The sequence below is a fragment of the Coturnix japonica genome, chromosome 15 (assembly GCF_054131305.1).
Source record: "Coturnix japonica strain WE chromosome 15, WE-NBRP24, whole genome shotgun sequence".
In the NCBI taxonomy this organism is placed as follows: Eukaryota; Metazoa; Chordata; class Aves; order Galliformes; family Phasianidae; genus Coturnix; species Coturnix japonica.
This window is the reverse complement of record NC_140677.1, coordinates 15,567,554-15,587,009: the sequence shown is the minus strand read 5'-3', so window position 1 is coordinate 15,587,009 and position 19,456 is coordinate 15,567,554. Positions and strand designations below refer to the sequence as shown.

Genomic DNA, 19,456 nt, shown 5'->3' with positions numbered 1-19,456 from the left:
CTTCATTATGGCAGATGAACATCAGTCATTGGAACTGAAATTGGTGGTTTTCCAAGGCCAGATATTATGATCTCAATACATCTAATGTGGGCAACAGAGCGTGGCCCCAAGCGGTTATAGAGACATCCGATGTTTCCACAACTGAAACTTCCCCACAGAAAGGCGAGCAAAGCAGTCAGAGGAGGAAAAAAGAAGTTCAAAGTGGGGGGAAATTGTGCATAATCCACAAGGTTATCAGGCAGGCAGAAAGCCCCAGAGCTGCAGCAAACCTCTCAGCTAGAAAGTTCTCTGAGGCCACAGCAAAGCACAAACAAAAGCTAAGATGAGAAGGGCAAAATGGGCATAATGAAACACAGCCAGCAGTGGAAGAAAACAAGGAGAAAGGAGGTAATAGAAGGAAAAGACAAAAAGGAAACATCCAGGACTAAGCTGGTTACACGCAAAGTTTCTTTAACTATAGAAATAATTGTAGCAGAATTATTTAGAAAAGTAGCAATAAGAGAAAGTCAAACAGCAACAGAGACACTTAACAGATAGAGTTAAAAATTAATAAAGCAGACAAAGTGGAAGCATTCAATAAGTGTTCTTACTGGCTGATTGTGAAGTAGCAGGGTCACATACTTTCATTACAGGAAGATAATTATGTACTTTATAGTTTGCTAATGACCTGGCAAGATCTATAGCAGGGCTATTCATGAGACCTCTTGGTCAGTGCCCTGGGTGATGTATGTGTGGGGTTCCAGACATGAGCCCAGCTGGGAGCAATGGGACAGATGGAGCAGCAGAGCAGCTCCACCCAGCACTAACCTGACTTCTCCAAAGGATCCAGATGTGAATGTGCCCATCTGGCGGATGGAGCAGTGGTGACAAACGTAAAGTTGGGAATGCAGGGAACCCCACCACTGGTAATGCAAGGCGTCAGGGAGCCCCACACAAACAGGCTGCTGGTGCTGGATCTGTGAGCAGCACGTTGGATGGGAAGGGGCCACACAGGGACTCCAGGGGGAACAAAAAGCCCTCCTGAACAACGCTCAGAGGCTGCACTTTTTTCCATGTCGTTCAGAAGGACAAAGAAGGGAGATTGCATAAACACTTCTGAGGAAGTGAGCGTTGTAATGTACCCCCAGCAGAGCAAGGCAGCAGCAGCAGAAGACAGCAGACGAGGTTAGGTATGTTCCCACCAAGAAAGAGTCAAGGGTTTATTTCTGAGAGCGAGAAACTAGCACTGTGAAGGCCTGCAGTTAAACTAACACAAGCCAATGACTTTGGCTTCAGGCTGGCTGCAGAAGCCGGCCCAGACAAACAGGGATTTCTTTCAGCTCAGCAGTTTGGCCCACTGTCCCTGCCAACGCTCCAACTGCAGCAAGGTGAGGACAGATAGGTGGGAAGGCAGGGGTGCATCTCTTTCTCCTTTCCTGGGCAGTATCTCAAGGACACCTCTGAGTCCCATGTCCCTCTTCAATGAAACCAGCATTCATTAATGATTCAGCTGCACCTTAAAATAGCAGTCCCAGGAGCAAGTCCCCAGCAGCCTGGCCAGCCCGCTTTGTGCTCAGACTGTGCGGAGCCATCCAAGGATGGATGCAGAGAGATCTCAAAAACTCAGGAACTTTGATCCTCTCCCAGAGCTCTGCAGGACTGAGGGATCTTGGTGAGCAACCCTGGAACTGACAGCAGCTACCTGGGGGCTTGCTTGCATAGGACAAGGGTGAGAGGCAACCATCAGGTCCCTGCCATGTGCAGCAGGGCTTCCCCATTATCCCCCAAGGATGAGAGGAACCCAAGGCTGGCACAGCCTGCAGCAAAACTCTGACCCAAAAGGTAACACTGACACAAACAGTAGCAAGAGCAGGTCTGTAATGCAGCCTCAGAATCTGCCATGTGGGTACCAGACTCCCTGGCATCTCCCATGGATGTAATTGAGAAAAGGGATCACTGCATGAACCCCTCTGTCCCACAAAAGAGGACTCTCTCTACACACAACCAGGGAAGAAGGGAACTCTCTAAAGCTACTGCACCAGACAGGAGAGGGTCACACAACAAACTTACTCTGGAAACTAGCAACAGAGAGATCTCCTGGGCACCCATGGGCAGGAGAAAGAAGAACAAGAGTGCCATTAAAACAGAGACAGGCAGCTCTCCCCAACAGAAGGGACATTCAATGCACCTCCACACACCCCCAGCCCACATCAGGCTGCAGTATCCTTTGTCCCCAACCCCTGAGCAGCCCTCCAGCAGTCTGGCACAAAGCCTTTTCCACAGAAGAGAGGAATCAGAATTGTGTCCAGACTGGCCAAGAGTCTGCACAGGTGAAGCAGATGATGTGTACTGCAGCTCACAAAAGTTACCTCCTCCACATGCCTTCCCCAGATGTTGCAGATCTGAGGAACTCCTCCATTTGGCAACAGCACTGATAACTAAATTGTCAAGCCAAAGGCAAGACAGGCTCTGACAGGCTCCAAGAGAGAAGCCTGTTTAAAACATTCCTTGCTTCTGAATTTGTCCAGTGCCCTGCCTCGTCAAGCAGCCGCTCCCTCTCAGTGTACCTGCTGTTAGGACAGCCCCCCCTCTGCACCCTTTGTAAGTCTGAATGCCACTCCCTTGCCCCACTCACTCTGCAGACTGGGGAGGCTGGCATCCTCAGGCTTGGTTTTCAGCAAGTGTGGGAGCCGTGTGTATCTGTATCCAAAGCCACAGCCCTGCCAAAAGAGATGAGGAAAGAGGATGGAGAACAGTCAGGTTTTTCTGCTACTGGAAAGCAAAATGCTCAGCGTCCACCCAAGCCCAGACAGTGAGAGGACAGGGATGCTCACCCGCCACAGCCTGACAAGGATCCAGTTGGTCTGCGCCCAGGGCCGCTGCTCATAGGGAGCCAGGAGGTTCTTCATCATGGAGATCCGCCTGCCCAACAGAAGACATAGGTCAGCTGCAAAGGGTCTGGGGACGGGGGGTCAAATTGGACTCACAGCAGGACTCACAGAGCTGGGACAGAGCAACACACATTGGTCTAACAGAGAAAGAAGACTCTCCAAATCAACTCTGCACCCTGCTGCAGCTCCTCTGCCCCTGCAGTGCTTGGCAGCCCGCCTGCTCACCCCAAGCCTTGCCACAGCCCAGCCCTGCCCCAGGAACAGGCAGGGCAGCACTTACTGCTCTTCTGGGATCCTCTCTACAGCACGCAGCGAGTGGGGGTAGCAGACATAGCTGGCCAGCGCCTGCATCAGGGAGTCCCGGATGTCTGTGGAGCAAAGAGAAGGAGCTAGGACAGGCATCCAAGGACACACAGCATGCCACAGAGCACCTCAACACCAGAGACTGGGAGGGACCAGCCCTCATTAACAACAGACCCTCACTGGACATGTTCTGAGGAAGAACCCACTTGGTAAATGATGCCAAATTAGTGGCATCAGTTGATGTGCTCAATGACTAGACTGCTAGAGGGATCTGGATGGGCTGGAGAAATGGGACAGCATGAACATTATGAAATTCAGAAAGTACAAATGGTGACTCCCAGGCATGGGAAGGAAGAATCCCTTGCAGTGATGCAGGCTGGGACTGCCTGGGTGCAGAACAGCACTGCGGAGAGCAACCCAGGGCTGGAGGCTGACAGTAACCTGAGCTTGGGCCAGCAGCATGCCCTGGCAGAAAAGGAGACCAATAGCATCCTTTGCTGCATTAACAAGAATGCAGCCAGTAGATCAAGGGAAGTGATTAACTCCCTTTAATTAGCTCTCATTAGACCACAGGCAGTGCATCCAGTTTTGAAATCCTCAAAATAAAATAAACAGACTAGAGTTCAGCAGAAGGCTGCTAATATGGTCAACATGCCTTGGAAGGAAGTGCTCAGGGAGTTGGGTTTGTTCAGCATGGAGATAAGAAAGCTTTGGGGAACCTAACAGTAGCTTGCAAAGAGGTTCATAGGGAAGACAGGAGGTTATCACTAAGATGCAGCTCACGACTGTGGTTATATACGGTTATATACCACTAGTGGTATATAGTGGGAGGCAAGACAGAATGGACATAAAATAAGAGAAGTTCACACTGGATATAAGAAAAAATGTTTTCTCTATGAGGGCAGTAAAGCAGTGAAACAAGTTGCTCAGAGAGGCTCTGTGTTGTGAAGTCTTCATCCTTTGAGGTTTTCAAGATCAGACAGAATAAAGCCCTGAGCAGCCTAGTCCAGCATCACAGCTCACCCTGCAGAGGACAGTCTAGAGACCTCCTGAGATCCTCTCCAATCTAAATAACCCTGCGGTTTCTGCCTGACCCATGTTTGCAGTTAGAGAGGCATCTGCATCCTCTATGCAGGGGGAAGGTCAGTCATGAGCTGGGAGAGCCTGAAGGATAACACTTTCTCAAAGTAGCAGATACCGGAGAACACACAGCTACAGACAGCACCAGGTCCAAAAAAAATGCTGCAGTCAAAAGGTATTCAGATTACAGCCAAAGCCTGAAGTTCCAACAGTGCTCTCTTCAGGAAAACTGGAGAAGTACCCAGGAAGCCACAACCAGCTGTGTGGTGCTCTTCTGCTGATGGCTACTGGTCCACATCAGAGGCAGACAAAGGTACTGTGCAAGTGCTGTGCCCTGAGTCTCCCTCTTGAGCCCACCGTCTCTTCTCTCTTTAGTTGGAGCAGCTGAGGGTACTCCTGGACAACTGACTCCTTGCTACAGTTTGTAGAGTACTTCTAGATCTACTTCTGTGCAGCCAACCAGTGACTTTAAATCCCTTTAATCCAGAGCAGAAGCTCATCCAGCCAACCTGCACAGAATGAAAAGAGCAGACAAACATCCTGGGACTCTGCTGAGGATGCAACAGCTGTCAGCAGGTGAGTGGTATGACAAGCAACCTCCTGGTCAGCAACAGAAAAGCATGACTACAGCCTTAGTTTAACCTCAATATCGGTATCATCTAAAAGATGAGGGGAAAGCAGCTTCTGCAAGAGGAACAGGGTCACTTCTAAATCCAGATGGCAGGGATGAGAAAAGGACCCTTGTCTCCTCCTGAGAATGCAGGATAAACACACCTTCAGAAATAGCTACTGAATTAAGTATTGCTCAGAGCAGTTAGAGCCAAGTCTTCATAAACCAAACTGGTTTCCAGGCAGCTGGAACTAGGCACGTTGAATCATTCTGCCTTTAAGATCTACCCAGACATCATAAAGGGTCAAACACTCAAGGCCCTTCACTGAAGACATGCTGAGCTGATGAAGGAGAAACGCTTAAGTCTCTGTCTCCAAATGCAGTAATTTCCCTACAGGCTTGACTGAATCAAAATAAGAGTCAAGCTGAACAGGGAGTATTGGCTAAGAGTAAACAGCCCACTTAGCAGGACGTTGGGTTTCTCTGAAGCCCAAGTCAAGCCCCAAACTCATAGAACTGCAGGCAGAAGCACTCATGCAGAAATGAGCATTTTTGTACAAGTCTGCATTCCTCATGGTAGCAAAAGTTCATAGTGAATTGAAGGGTTCCTGTATACGGCCCATCTGTATCTGCATCTGTTTGCCCACTCCTACTACATCTCAGGAAAAATAGGCTTGCTGCCCCAGTCAGTAGGGAGAGCATCCCTGTGCCTAGGCAGCTAGGAAGAAACCCCACACTAATGTACAAGTAGTTGGGATATGAGCCTCTCAAAGGGGCATCCTAGGTCATGTACCTAACCAGGTTAGCCTCTCTTTGCCTGTGGAGGTATAGAGCCCTCAGTGAGTTCAGCAGATAGATCCCAACAGAAGACTGCTGAGCTAGTGGAAGTGAGGCCAGCCAGGGCTGCAATATATCACCCCAAAGAAGAGGAGAACAGCATTACCTGTGCCCACAATCCTTGAGTCAGCAAAGTGTTTGGCCAGGATGGCAGCGAGGCGCATCAGGGTTTCTTCATAGCCTGTGAAGAGAAGGAGGGAGCAGGGATCATGCAACAACCCAGTGGGCAGACCTGTGTTCCTGCAGTAGGACAGGCAATGGGATGAATTCCTGCAGCAGCTAACTTGGCAGCTTTCTTGCCTTCCAACTGTCAAAACAAACAGCTGGGAAAACATGTATCTGCAACACAGTTCCCTGCCTTACCATGCAGTCTGCAGCAGTTACTCAGAGAAAGGTGATAACAAAAAAAACAAGCAACTGAGGCAGATTACAAGGGAAAGAAGTCTAATGCAGAAGGGGGTGAGCAACACAAACAGCACCCTAGATCTATGCAGAGAAGCTGTGTTCAGTTTGCAGGCCCTGAAGCAAGAAATCTGTTACTGCTTAATTCTGCTGCTCCCTGCAGAGCTCCCAATTAATGTACACTTTTTAGCTAAGTCTCGTTGGCTGGAACAGCAGCTCTTGCCTTTGCAAGCTCTGGAAATACTAAGAACTGCTAGAGTGATGCAGCCAGGAAAAGCATGCACAGACAGAATCCACCTGAACACCTGGCATGAAGTGGGTGTTCATCTCCTTATCCAAGTCCCATGAGGAACTGAAAACAGCCCCAGTTCCTGCACTCATGGCATGAATTCCCTCACCCAGAAACCAGTGGCATACATCGTCAGGGCAATGATGTCTTCCTGCATCCCAACCCATTTCTGATGCCTCCTTGAAAACACGCAGCTGCTAATGATTTTCAGTACAGCTAATATTGCAACAGCTCTGGGCAAGGCACAGGAACCCCACCTAAGTTCAGTAAAGGACACAGGTCACCAATGGGCACCCACTCAAGGAATAGCATTCAGCGCTTGCCCCACATTGCACAGACAATACAAAGTGAAGGATATCACAGTCAGGGAAGGATAGAGAAGGGATGCCCAGCTACCAGTACAACACAAGGATGGGGCTTTAATACTTAGACTTTTCCAGGCCAGAATTAGCAAGGTCTCCCCATTCCCTTACCTGGAAGTTCCTCCATGCTATTGACAGGGCTGAAGTAGTTCTTGAGTGCACTGTAGCTGTTCATAGCCACGCTGAGGTAGAACTCTGGCATGAAAGCAAAAAGCGAGCCTGTCCTGTCACCGTGCTCAATGGTGCGGATGCACACTCTCAGTAGCCAGTAGATATCTTGCATCTTCTCCTGCCAAGGAGAACACAGCAATCCCCAATCAGTTCAGAGCACAACTATCACCAACATGAGACCAGATCAGCAGTGGCTTTGTCTCACTGAGGCTTAAATCCCCTCAGGATCTATTCTTTTGTAGGGAATGAGAGACCACATGAGCCTGATCACAAAAAACACATGTTAGTTTCTAACAGTCACTGTGGCACTAAATATAAAAAGGACTTGGGAACCAAGTGAAGAAGGGGAGAATATCTGAAAAAGGAAACTCCTAAGGGCTGGATGCTGCAGATTCCAGGAAGAGAAGCCTTAGTGAGAACTCCCTGTGACACAGAGCACAGCCCAGGGAAAGGCTTCACAGCAACTACTCTATCTTCTCAGCCTGCCCTAAGAACTGGATGTCCCTTTGGTCTGCATGTTTCTATCTGCACCACAGAGACTTGACTCCCCAAGCAAAAGCCTACAGCACCACACAAAGCTCAGAACAGACTGGGCTGTGTTCTGATATACACTTCAGGACCAATCCTGGGGCAGGAGAGAGTCCAGGCCTAAGAAAGGAGGCACAAACAAGGCTCAGAGACCACCAGCACTGCTCCAGCACCTGCAAAAATATCCCTCGTGACATGAGCTGAGCAGCACAGACACAGAGGCACACCTGCTCAGTATCTTCTGAGCCACTCACATTACACTTCTGCCCACCTTTGAATAGATGGTGACATTTATCCAGGCAAGGCGTCGGCTCAGGTGATTGAGTTTCTCAGAGAAGACCTTCTGGCTCTTCAGCAGCTCCTCATGGATGTCTCTCCTCTGAAAAGAGCGCAGAGATGTGAGGGCAGATATCACTTCTACTTATATTATGCTTTTCCAAAGCTGGACAAAACAACACAAAAGTAAATACCACCCTGGGGCTAGCAAGGCAGAAGAGAAAGAGGTCAGCTCCCCTTCTGAGGAAGGGGTGGGAATTGGTGCTATAAAAAGCACTTACTGGCCTCAGTTGCAGCCCACAAGGCCTGATGCAGACACTGGTCCTGACAGCTTTAGGATCAGCTGCTGTCAGGGATACTTTTTTAATGCATCACTGGATACATTCTGTCTCCAGCAGCTGGAGAGGACATAAGTGTCCCAAGTTCACCACTGCAGGGTATTTCCTACTTGTTTTTTTCTGAACCCTCCACTGTGCCTGTGAATACCAGATCTAATGAGAAGTCCCAGCAGCTCAGACAAAAGTGCAGTAGCTGTGGACTGGAGGGTCTCCTCTGGACAGGAAACCTTTCCAAACCCCAACTCACAGCTGTGAGTTACCCCTTGTCCCATCTTCAGGAGAATGGCTCCAAGCTGCCAGCAGCACTTGGAGGTTTGAAAACTGCCACAGTCTGCCTGAGAGAAGCTGAAGCAGTTGCTTCAATGACTCTGTTTCTTGAAGCAGTGGTACAATGGGTTGGCACAGCACAAAATGTAGCTGCCAGCTCCAGGCATGAGTTACTACCCCAAAAAATATTAGTTGCTCCAGTGCTGGAAATCATGCACTGTGCTTCAAACCTTTTGCCAGATACTGAGGAGCTACCAGAGAAAGAAGCTGGATGTCCAGAGACACTTACTCTCTTTGGGCAGCGGCTGATTTTTTCCTCTGTGTCTTTCAGTGCCATAGCATACTCATTCACATCATCTGACACACCAACCATCTGAAAAGCAAGCAGATTCCAACAAAGCATGATGGCATTTTTTTCCCTACACACAAAAGCATGCAATCTGATCCCTTGTGGGAGCTGGGAGAAGGAAACACACAGTCTCTAAGCAAGCAGAAAACAGAGTCAGTACAGAAGTAACAGAGACTGGGAGAAGGGATGCCTACAAAGCACGTGCCGCTTACCTTCCCAAGCTGCTGGTGGACACTGAGGTTGTACATCATCACTATCCCATCCAGGACTTCCAGGAGGGAGTTCTCTGTAATGGGCTGGTCTGGCTCCTCTGGAGGTCTCCCCAGCAAGAGACCCTCATTTCCATGGCTGCCTTCAACTGCAATCCACCCCCAAGACAGGAGAGAAGTTCTCAACAAGATATTTTGGCACCACAGCTCCTGCCTGCACCTCTCTCAAGCCAATGACCAGAACCCTGCAGTATATCTGTAACATGTTGTTCCTTCCCTAGACACACAAACACACTGTCCCACCTCACTGTGTGCATCGAGTTGACCTGCCAGATCTGCTCTAACAGACCCAAGCCACATTTCAGAGACTTGCCTAGCCCCACCAAGGGGCCAACAACAACAGTGCTGCCTCCAAACTACCTCCCTGCCAAGTCATGCTATTCTTATAGGAGCCAAGACAGCACCTCCTGACATACAGGGTGCAAGAACATCAAGAGTGTTATGTGCAGGACAGCAGAGTGGTTAACTGTGGACTTTGTGGGTCTCAGCATGCTCTGGGAAAGCAAAGAAGCAATGCTGTAAGTAAACAGATTGCTTTCCTCTCAAGAGCAGGGGGAGCTGAAGAGGCTGTTCTCCCAGGGACCAGCTGGGCCATGCTAGCATGCAGAAGTACTCACTGTCCTCCTCTGTACGCTGTTCCACACTTAGAGTGCGTACTTTGACCTTCTCAAGGGTACCAAGAGGCCGCCGTGGGTTCATCAGGCTGACGGCCGCTGTGCTGAGGAAGCGGTTGGCACGGCCCAGGGTGGGAGAGCTGAGCCAGCCAGGTCTGGCAAGAGCTCCACCAATGGCCAGGGTGGCAGACGGACGCTGAGACTGAGAAAAAATTAAGGGAGAAAGAGTTCTAGCTGTTATGCTGCTCACAATTCCTCCCTTATTCCTGCAGGGATTTTGGTACAGATGCACAAGGGCTACTGGAAAGGGAGATGATGCTCAGTTAGCCAATGTGTGCTCCTTCATCTGAGGCACACGTCAGGCACAACAAGCAGATCTGCACAGCAAGGAGCTGCTGTGCCTACAGCTGTCATGCCCTCCTTTAAAAGTAAGGACTGAGAGTTGCCACAGAGAGGGCCACATTCAGATCAAGGGATAGTTACAGTGCAGAGAAAATCTGGCTGTTCAGACTTTCTGTACCCAGGTCCTTGGTGACCTCCCACAAGTTTAGCTGTTAACCTGGCTGCCCATGGGCTGGTTACAGTGCTGGATCAGACACTGCTTTCCCCTAAACAAAGCTTTTCAAGCTAGAGGCTAAGCTTGCTGCCCAACACCAGTGGCTCACCTGTGCTGCTGATGTTGCCGATTCCTCATCTTCATCAAGATCATCCATAGTCACTGCCTGCAGCTCCGCAGGATCAATTAGGACATTGGCTTTTGCAGCCAGGTCATCTGCACAGAGCACACCAGAGTGGCTGTGAATGCACAAGTTACCTGTCACAGCCCTAGGTTCATTCTTTTTCCTGCTTCTCAGCAGTAGAGAAGCAGACAGCGAGGTTGGATGCTGCATCGGAACAGGCTCACTTCACCCCAGCTCACCTCTATACCCTTACATGGAATTTATCTTCCCTTGCTAACATAGTGGATACCAAACAATGACAGGTACTACTTGTTTCTGCTCCTATCCCTACCAGCAGAATAACTGGAGAATCAGGAGACAATGACTAGGGCCAGAGGCAGGGAAGTTGAATGTGATACTCAGGGACATGATTTAGCAGAGGGTTGTTAAGTTAGACTGTGGTTGGACTCGATGATCTTTAAGGTCTTTTCCAGCCTGAGTGATTCTACAATTCTATGGTTCTCAGACATGTCCCCAGATCACTAGGACTGCAGGACCCCTTCACAGCCCATCAGAGCAACGTTGCTCTGATGATATGGCTATGCTGTACAAAGTCTGAATGTGCTTTCTTGTCCATAGGCACAGGTTTAAAGTGGTCCAGAAAGAACATAGGGCTGCTGCTACTGCTTGTTTGGAGTGGTACAGCAAGTACTGTGCAGGCAGTCAGTACTTTGACACTTTCCAGCCCTTGGCTGTGATGCAGCAAGAACACTTCCCCAGCAGGTATTCCCAGGCTATCTCCCTTCCTTCCACTAGCCATAGGCTGAACAGGTATCCTTGTAGGACTGCCCGAGTTGGTCTCCCATCTTACATCTGCATGTCACTACAGCTGCAGCAATGGGGGGCTGGCATAGCACTCACCCAGGCAAATGGCAGAGCTCCCACAGGGAATCATCCTGGCTTTGCTGCTGGGCTTGTTGGGTAGGCTGGGTTTACCCTGACACAGAGAGGGACTGAGACCTGACTCTGCTCAGCACCTCTCCACTATCCCCACTATACACCATAATGAGTTTGAGGCAGAGAATAAAAGCACATCAAGAAAAATCAGGACAGGAGTTCAGAAAAAAACTTTCCAACTGAACACTCAGGACAGAGCCTGCAATTAGGAGAAGATAAATCAGTGCCCAAATCACAGACATAAAGAGGAAGCTGTTAACTTAAACAACACTCCACCCCAGAGGGATGCTGCCTTCTCTAGAGTAACTTACATTACATCAAAATTCAAGTCTCCTCTCCTTACATTTTATCACATTTCACTACCCACAGCTCCCTCCCTGGGATGTCTCCTTGGTGAACTTCAGCCAGGACCTGTGGTAAAGCTGCTAGAGGTGAGAGTGCTTACCTTTCAGAGTCTTCTTGAGATGAGACAGAAGACCACCGAGTCGCTGAAGGTCAAAATAATCCACCTTCCCATTATAGAAGAGTTGGGGAGGGACATATGCCTCTGAAGTAGATAAGGAAACTTGTTTGTCCTATCAGACTCATACACAAGGAACCCCACAAAGATGCTAGCACCAACAGGTAAGCCCTAAGACAGAGCCCAGGGCCCAGGCTGGTGCTGCACTGAGTGACTGCTTTTGTTGTCCCAAGAACACAAGCCATTGAGTCAGAGGTAACTTCCAGAACAAAGCAAGAACTAGAGGTGCACCAAAGCAGGAGGCAGCAAGGCTCCCAGCCCTTCCTCCCTCCCAGTCCCAGTCACTGGGGTAAACTAGATCCTTTGTAAACTCTTCAACTCTCACCTATCTACTCTAACCGGAGCTGGAGTCCACTTCATCCCATACAGTACTGCAAGGCACTTAATGAATCTAGAGAAATAGTAAGCCAGAAGTAAGAAATGGGATAGGTAAAGCTCGGATTAAGAGTGGGAAAGCAACTGGCATTTACTTGGTTTCTCCTTAATCCCACAGAAATCCCTGTAAAAACTGGTAAATATGTTACCCTGTACTTTAACTATTGATCACAATATAGATATTCTTTTGCAAGTCTCAAAGAAATTGTCCAGAATAAGTCTGGATGTTTACTGGATTAGATCTGCATACAGGAATTTCCCAGGATCTACAGGCACAGCATGCAGAAGGCACCAGCACCCATGAGAAACACAAAGTTTTCAGCATCCTGGAGAACAGTGCCAGGAGACAAACCCTGTCCCAAACCTAGAACTGTCCTGCTGGCTTCTCTACCAAGCCTTACCTTCACTGCTCAGTGCAGCAGGTGCCTTCACCTTGTGGCCATCCCAGAAGAAACGCAGGGCAGCAATGAGCCGGTGCAGGAAGCACACCATGTACTCTGGTGGGCACAACACAGTCAAGTTCTAGGGCAACAATGAGAGTTCAGCCATTAGGGCAGCTGTGAATGTGCTTCTTAGTTCTGGTGGCCACATGGCCCAGGCAGAAACGTCCTATTCTGTCTTGTTCAAAGCACATGCACCCGTTTACAAAGAGCACCTCCAGTTTCCAGCACTGGGATGGAGCTCAGTGCTGATGGCAGGTAGCTGCTTCCACCTCTGTAAAATCCCTGGCCCTACAATAACAAGCTGGTGTGACAGAGGAGGGTGGATACCACGTGTTCCACCTCTAGAGATGGGCTGCTTGTTAACACAGAGAGGCTGGTGAGGAAAGGGTTTCCTGCAACAACATATCCCCACCCAGGTGGTGAAGATGATGCTGTATCTAAGTATCAACTGTTCATTTGCTGGAAGCAGCTCAGCCAAAAGGGCAAGAGCTCCCACCACAATGGTACCAAAGAGCTCTTCAGGTGAGGCCTGTGGGAAGGCTGTCCCTCCGACTTACCCCTCTATTGCTAGCATTTTCCTGAAGAAACTTGCGGAATTTGTTCAGGAAGATGTATCTGGAAGCTTCCCCCTGGCAGGAGGAAAAGCAGGTGGTGAACTCCCAGGGAAAGGCATTAACTATCTGTCTCTGTTGTGCTGGCTCAGGGATGCATCTGGGCTTTGGGCACGTAAGGTACAAGGGCACTGTATTTTTTTCCCTATTAGTTAGGCAGATCTGCAGTGTTCTGCTACATCAATGGGTAGCCAGAATGTCTGCAACAAGGTGTGGGCCTGCAGCGATGCCTGGATCCTTGTGGGGTCCAAAGCTGCTGAGAAACAGAGCTCTATATGCTTGGGAGCTACATTCAGCAGGAGAAAGCAATTGATCCAGGTACCACCACTGCTGGAGCACCCATGAGTATCCTGTGGACCACTGCTTTGCAGTGCTGTGTCTTCTGAGACCCATACTGGGATGCACAGCTTTATCCAGCTGAACACTCTCCACCTGCTCTGTAGAGGCACACACATAAATGACATTTCTTTTCTCTCTGGAATTAATATTAATTGTCAGGGTAGAATGCACTGAGGTCAGACTGTGCCTGCCTAGTTCTACAGAAACACAAGGCTGGCCCAGGTACAGGTCATGTCATCAGTCAACACTGGCAAAGCATCTGAGACTATCTATGATTCTGTGATTCCATGATACCCCTTTAAACAGAGCCCAAAAACTCAATTTCTGTAGTTCAGCCTGCTTTACTGGATCAATTAGAGAACTGCTTCTGAGGACTAAGCATCTCCACAGCTGCATTTCTGTACCTTACAAGTCATGGGATGCAAAGATAATGTAGCAAAAGATTCACAAAGTGCTTACCCCTCCTCTGTCCTTGTTGTTCAGCAGCAGCTTCAGAATTTGAACCTGGAGACCTTCTACCACTAAAACAGGGACACAGCAGTTTGCTATTGGACAGTAACAACTGGAAAGCAACTGCCCATGCTAACTCCACCAGTACTCTGTCATCAGGAGAAACACCACCACCCCAGCAGAGAACCAGCAGCAGAGGTCCAGCAGAACGCGAGTCCCATCACCAGAAGAATTTTCTCTTCTACCCAGCAGTAAATCCATCCCCAGCTGACAAACAATACCCCTAAAGGTGGGTTGTGCTTTGCTCAGAACACCTGGCAGAATGCTGCATATGTGGGCAGTGGGGACCCAACACCTGTACCCATCCACCAGGTGACAGTGGCCATGGCTGGCTCCTGCCTCTGCAGTGCAACCTTTGTGATGGGAATACGGCTACATGCCAGGCCAGGAAGGCAATCTGGAAACAGCTCATAGGTTGATCTCTCTGGCTGCACACATAAAACTTGGCAATCTCTCTCCTTCCTCACAGACCTTCAATGCGCTTCTTGAGCCGCTGGCAGCCTCTTTCATACGCCCGCCGCCTCAGCCTTTCCTCAGCACTCTCCTCCTTTACCTCCTTACTCTCCTTGCCCTGGTTGAGGAATAGACAGAGATTAGGAGGAGCACACAGCATGGGGCAGCATCCTGCCAAAGTGGGAGAATACACTTGGTGAAACAAGGCACGAGTGTGTGGACCCAGAAGCACACCCAACCAGCCCTCCTTGGCCTTGTAACAAATCAGGGCAGGAGGTCTTTTGAGGACACACAAGCCCATCCACAACTTCTCTGACTCTGTGAGGTTCCCTTCCAAATCTATTGCCATGGAAAACTGCCACCTCCCCTGTCCTGAGCCACACACCCTAACAGGAGATGACAGGCAGCAGAGGGGTACAGCTTCCACACAGCCCTACTGGGTTTCCCTGCATTAACAAGGGCCCACAGACTACAGAGGCCCTTTGGTCTCCTTAGCAGATGTGCCCTTACTCACCTCCTTGGTGAAGCGGTTTGGCCACCACGTGGTGGGAATGAGCTCCTGCAAACCAGCCTCCTCCACACGCAGTGGGCTCTTAATGTAGAAGAATACAACCGAACGGAGCACATCAAAGCTGAAGCAAAGTTAAAGGAAGCACAAAAAGCTACGGCAGAGAAGGGATGGCGTATGTTTCCAGAGCTGTAGTAAGTGACCCCGCTCCAAAACCACTCAAAGCTCTGCAAAATTCAGAGCCTCCTTCTCCAGAGAAGCCTCTTGCACTCAGCACAGGAGCCACCTGAATGCTGGCATGGCAGCTAGGCAGCTCTGAAAGGAGTCAGAGCAGAGCCCTAATGCCTAAGGACATTAGAGCATCTGGTCAGGTAGAAATAAAGCCCTGTGTGTTAGTATGATGTGACCTTCATGGCACTGCTTCTCGCTCCTCAAAGCAGGACTTTGCAGAGAATGGTGTCAGGCAAACAGATGACATTTGAGAAATGACCTCTCAAAATGGGGTGGCTTCTGCCTCCTGGGACCTGCTAATCCTTCAGTCTCCTTGGCTGCATTATTGAGAGCAGGGAGGACAGAGAACAGAGCAGGCACAAAGGATACAGAACATTGCTGAGGAGATATTTCCTAGATTTCTCATGCTTCAAGACTGCAATGGTGAGCCGGAGGTAGTGAATCTGGGGAAACAAGAGAAGCAAAACTGACTCCATCTATATAAGAGTACTAACTCTCTAAGAGGTGCAGTGGGACAGAACTGCCACTGCTAGATCAAATAACTGCAGATAATTCCAAACATTAGGGACCTTTGGACAAAGGAACATAACAGAAACTGGCTCGTCACAGATTCCTGGAGATTCAGAAGTGCAACTCACTTGTAATCCTAGGTCTGGGATGATAGGAGAGAACCTGTAGGCCCGCAGCAGTGACATCAGCAGCTGCTTGAGGCATTCGTGCACTTCATACTCCTGAGAAAACAAGAAACAACAGCAACAGGATGGCATCAGGAACAGCTGTAGTTCCCACAGTGCAGCTTTGGAAGGATGCAGCATTTACTTCTGCATTGAAAACACAGGCACTCTGAACCCACAGCATTTGCTCACCTTACTCAACAGGAGAGTGTGAGCAGTGGTTGCTGCTTTGCTACAGAGGAATAAGCTTCTGTGTGAGTAAAATCAACCCAATAGACAAGCCAAAATCCCAGGTCCCATTTGACTGGGCTGAGTCACCCACCCCCACAGCCCCCAAACCTACTCAACTCAGCACTGGCAGAATTAATCCACAAGGGAAAGACAAGCTACTCTTGTTAAACATGATGGTGAAGGAACTGCCTTGTTGAGTCCAACTGACAGCCAACCAGTGGGACAAATCCGTGTCTTCTACAATTTTGGCAGCCCCATTGGCACATCTGCCTTCATTTGGTCAGCAAGATAATCTCAGGAAGAGGAGTGTCTACCACAAAATGGCATCTTGTCACCAGGAAGGCAAAGAAGTTGTCCATTACCAGAATGTTCCAGTGGATGCCCCTATTCTCATCACCTCCCAGCACTCTAACAACTCACCTCCATGAGAAGCCACATGAGATCCAGCAGCTGCTGAATAAGGGGATGGGCCTCCACTGCTCCTCCTCGCTCCAGGATGCTCAACAGGAAGGTCATGAGCACATCTTCCACCAGGTACACCTTGCACTGCAGGAAGACAGGCAAGTCAACAGCCTTCCAAGGCAGAGTCACTTCCAAGCAAAGACTGAGGCCCAATTTACATCCCTTTGTCAGCACATAACCATAAGAAGATTGCAATGAGCAGGCAAAACTCACCATAAGAGGGGAGAAATAATTGAAGATGTGGGCTAATGTAATCAGCACTGTGGGTTCTCCCTGCAGCTGCCACATGGATGCATCCTTCTCCACCAGCTTCCCCTCCTGCAATGACAAACCCAGAAAAACACAGCTTGGTGCCTGCCCAGTCCACCCCGCATGTCATTACTTGTAAAGGGGAATCTCTACAGAGGAGGTCAGCAAGCGAACAGGGCTTCCAAATAAATTGAGTCTATAGTAGAGAGCATTCCCTGCACTTTGGGCATAAACAGAACATCTCTCCCCCTAGAGGGAAAAAAAAACTGGTTTCTATTGAACGCTGGTACAAGCAAAACAGTTCTCATGGCACGCCTGCCAGAGCGTGACCCCATCACTGCACCGGGACATCAGGAGAATGTATGGGCTGCACAAAACTTCTTTCAAGGCTGCAAAATCAAATGCAGTAATTCTGAACCGTGTACAAAGTGCAGAACCACATTCCCTGGCATGACATCCCCCAGATCTGCCCAGTAACATCAGCCTACCGTCACATCGATCCCAGTGTGGATCACATTCTTCAGGAAGCCTAGCAGCTTGCGAGCCTTCACGAGGTCTGCAACAGGAGGATCCTGCAAGGGGCGGTAGCCTTCCACTGGATAAGTGGGCAAGCGTTAAGGTAAAATGCAATCAGATTCTTTCAGGACTTCTTTATCTGAGCAAAGAAAAGTGTTTGTTTTACAGTATGTATGCTTAAGTCAGAGTTTAAGGCAAAGTGCACTTCTAAGTGCATGATAAGCCACGAGATCTCCTCAATACTGAGTGTATCGAGTTCTTCCCTACCTGCTTCTGATCAGAAAGGAGCCTCCATGGCAACTATGAAGGGGCACATTCAGAACTGCTGCAGGTCTCAGCTTTCACACAGAAAGGCAGCATGCAATGCTTCTATTATGCTAGAGGCCCTGCATGGCTGTGAGGTTGAACAGACCCAAAGCCAAGAGGCTCAGAAGCACAAAAGGTTTCCAGGTCTAGAAAGTAAGATTTTTCTACAATCTTAATGTCTGGGAACAGGCAGCTCCCAGCTTGAAGTGTTAGCTGCTGATTCAGAGCTTAAAGTAAACTCAATTTCAGCAATTGCTAGCATCAGCAAAGGTGACTGTGGGCCCTGAAGGTGTGGTCCAACTAAGGGATGTCAGCTTCTTCTCTCCTTAATCCTGCTCTGAGCAGAAGTGCTAAGAGAAGAACATGAACTGCACTCAGACATTCTACAGCCCCCATAGATGGTCTCAAGGCTGGCTCTTCTCCCTTCAGACCTCCTCTCCCCACAGCCAAAGGATATCGAAGTGGACGGCTTCCAAAGTTAAAAGCAACAGACTCTTTGAATGAGAGACTGATGGCAGGGAAGTAAGCCATTCCAGCACCTCTTGTGATGTTATCGAAAGCAGTTCCTAGAGAGATGCCGTTTCTGAAAGAAGAAAAGCCCACAAAACGTCAGCCATGACCAAAGTGTTCTGTGGTCAAGCAGGCAATTCATGTGTCTGCACTCCCCAACCAGCAACCTCCCAACACCGACATTGAAGTCATTCATACTTCTAAACACTCGTAACCTGACAGATATGCAAACACCACAGCACTGCTAAGCAAGTAGACTGGGAATCACAGGGAATCACAACTGAATTCTCATTTGCATATAATGGCATGGAAAAGTACTGGCATCTGCACAATATGAAGAGCCCTGCTCAGCTCCAAGGACAACCCAAATCCTTACAAGGTATGTGATTACCAGGACATTTTAGAGGCCAGTGGAATTTTTTGCCTCATCCACTTGACACTGGTAGAAATAGAAGGATAACGGTCTCAGTACACTCTTCTCTGAAAGACAATGGCAGCATATGAGAGTTTTTCATTCCAGCTGACTTGTCTCAGGCCATATTTTAGGGTCAGGGAACAATTCTTACTCAGACTGGCTGCTGCTCACTGATCATTGGAGATGGAGGCTGGAAATTTATCAGATTTATCACACTTCCCTCCAACTCTAGGACAGGCAACGTCTACACTTGCCATGAAAGCAATCAGTGGGGCTCAGCCAACTGTAGTACTAAACATCCCAGCATGTGCCTTCTCCTTCAAAACCCCAGCAAACTTTAGGAGCTTGAGCACTTTTCTAACAACTACTCTCACCCAAACCTAGGAGACTCCAAAGCTCACCTAGATGGCTTCTCAACACAAAGCAGAAAAGCAAATGCTGGAGCTAACAAGGAACTTAAAGGGGAGGAGGAAGAAAGAGGGATCAGCAACCTGCTGGACAACAAGGAAACATGTAGATTACATGCAGCCATACACAGAACAGGGAACTGGGCAAAGATGCTTACAGGCAGAAAGCAATAGTGCCTTCCTCAAGGTCTATCAGACAGCTGACGATGTCTCCAGCAGCCCAAGACTGCATTAAAAGGAGAAAAAAAAATAAAAAATGTTAGACACATACCCAGCAAGTTCCCACATCAGAAGGGCTGTAAGCCCAATCAGTCCCTTATAATTCAGGGATGAAGGAGTGACAGCTCCTTCTGACAGCAGCTCACATTGCATTTTCAGACACTTCTGGAAGCCTCTGGATGGGATTTTCTTTTTCCCCTTGAGCACTAGGAACATGCACAGGATCAGAACAACGCTTATCCCAACACTGCATCATCCTCTGATGCGCTACAAAGAACCAGAGCCTTTCAGACACC

General features: G+C 48.9%; 1 protein-coding gene across 3 annotated transcripts in view; it reads right to left on the bottom strand.

The window, feature by feature from the left end:
• The window catches only part of RNF123 (ring finger protein 123), a 40,297-nt gene that overhangs the window by 13,454 nt on the left and 7,387 nt on the right, over window positions 1–19,456 (bottom strand). For 2 of the 3 annotated variants that reach the window (XM_085517027.1, XM_015874549.3), the window contains exons 9-31: window positions 19,100–19,167; window positions 18,067–18,192; window positions 17,276–17,390; window positions 16,752–16,856; window positions 16,497–16,622; window positions 15,810–15,902; window positions 15,541–15,614; window positions 14,947–15,064; window positions 14,451–14,550; window positions 13,929–13,990; window positions 13,077–13,148; window positions 12,478–12,598; window positions 11,627–11,728; window positions 10,231–10,337; window positions 9,569–9,767; window positions 8,895–9,040; window positions 8,623–8,706; window positions 7,724–7,831; window positions 6,865–7,042; window positions 5,807–5,881; window positions 3,151–3,238; window positions 2,814–2,901; window positions 2,615–2,699 (exon numbers count right to left, since the gene is read on the bottom strand). In XM_085517027.1, the coding sequence (XP_085373153.1) occupies window positions 2,615–2,699; window positions 2,814–2,901; window positions 3,151–3,238; window positions 5,807–5,881; window positions 6,865–7,042; window positions 7,724–7,831; window positions 8,623–8,706; window positions 8,895–9,040; window positions 9,569–9,767; window positions 10,231–10,337; window positions 11,627–11,728; window positions 12,478–12,598; window positions 13,077–13,148; window positions 13,929–13,990; window positions 14,451–14,550; window positions 14,947–15,064; window positions 15,541–15,614; window positions 15,810–15,902; window positions 16,497–16,622; window positions 16,752–16,856; window positions 17,276–17,390; window positions 18,067–18,192; window positions 19,100–19,167 (2,440 nt within the window). Of the gene's footprint in view, window positions 1–2,614; window positions 2,700–2,813; window positions 2,902–3,150; window positions 3,239–5,806; window positions 5,882–6,864; window positions 7,043–7,723; window positions 7,832–8,622; window positions 8,707–8,894; window positions 9,041–9,568; window positions 9,768–10,230; window positions 10,338–11,626; window positions 11,729–12,477; window positions 12,599–13,076; window positions 13,149–13,928; window positions 13,991–14,450; window positions 14,551–14,946; window positions 15,065–15,540; window positions 15,615–15,809; window positions 15,903–16,496; window positions 16,623–16,751; window positions 16,857–17,275; window positions 17,391–18,066; window positions 18,193–19,099; window positions 19,168–19,306; window positions 19,367–19,456 lie in introns of those variants that run through there. The other variant, XM_085517028.1, reaches the window with a different exon arrangement.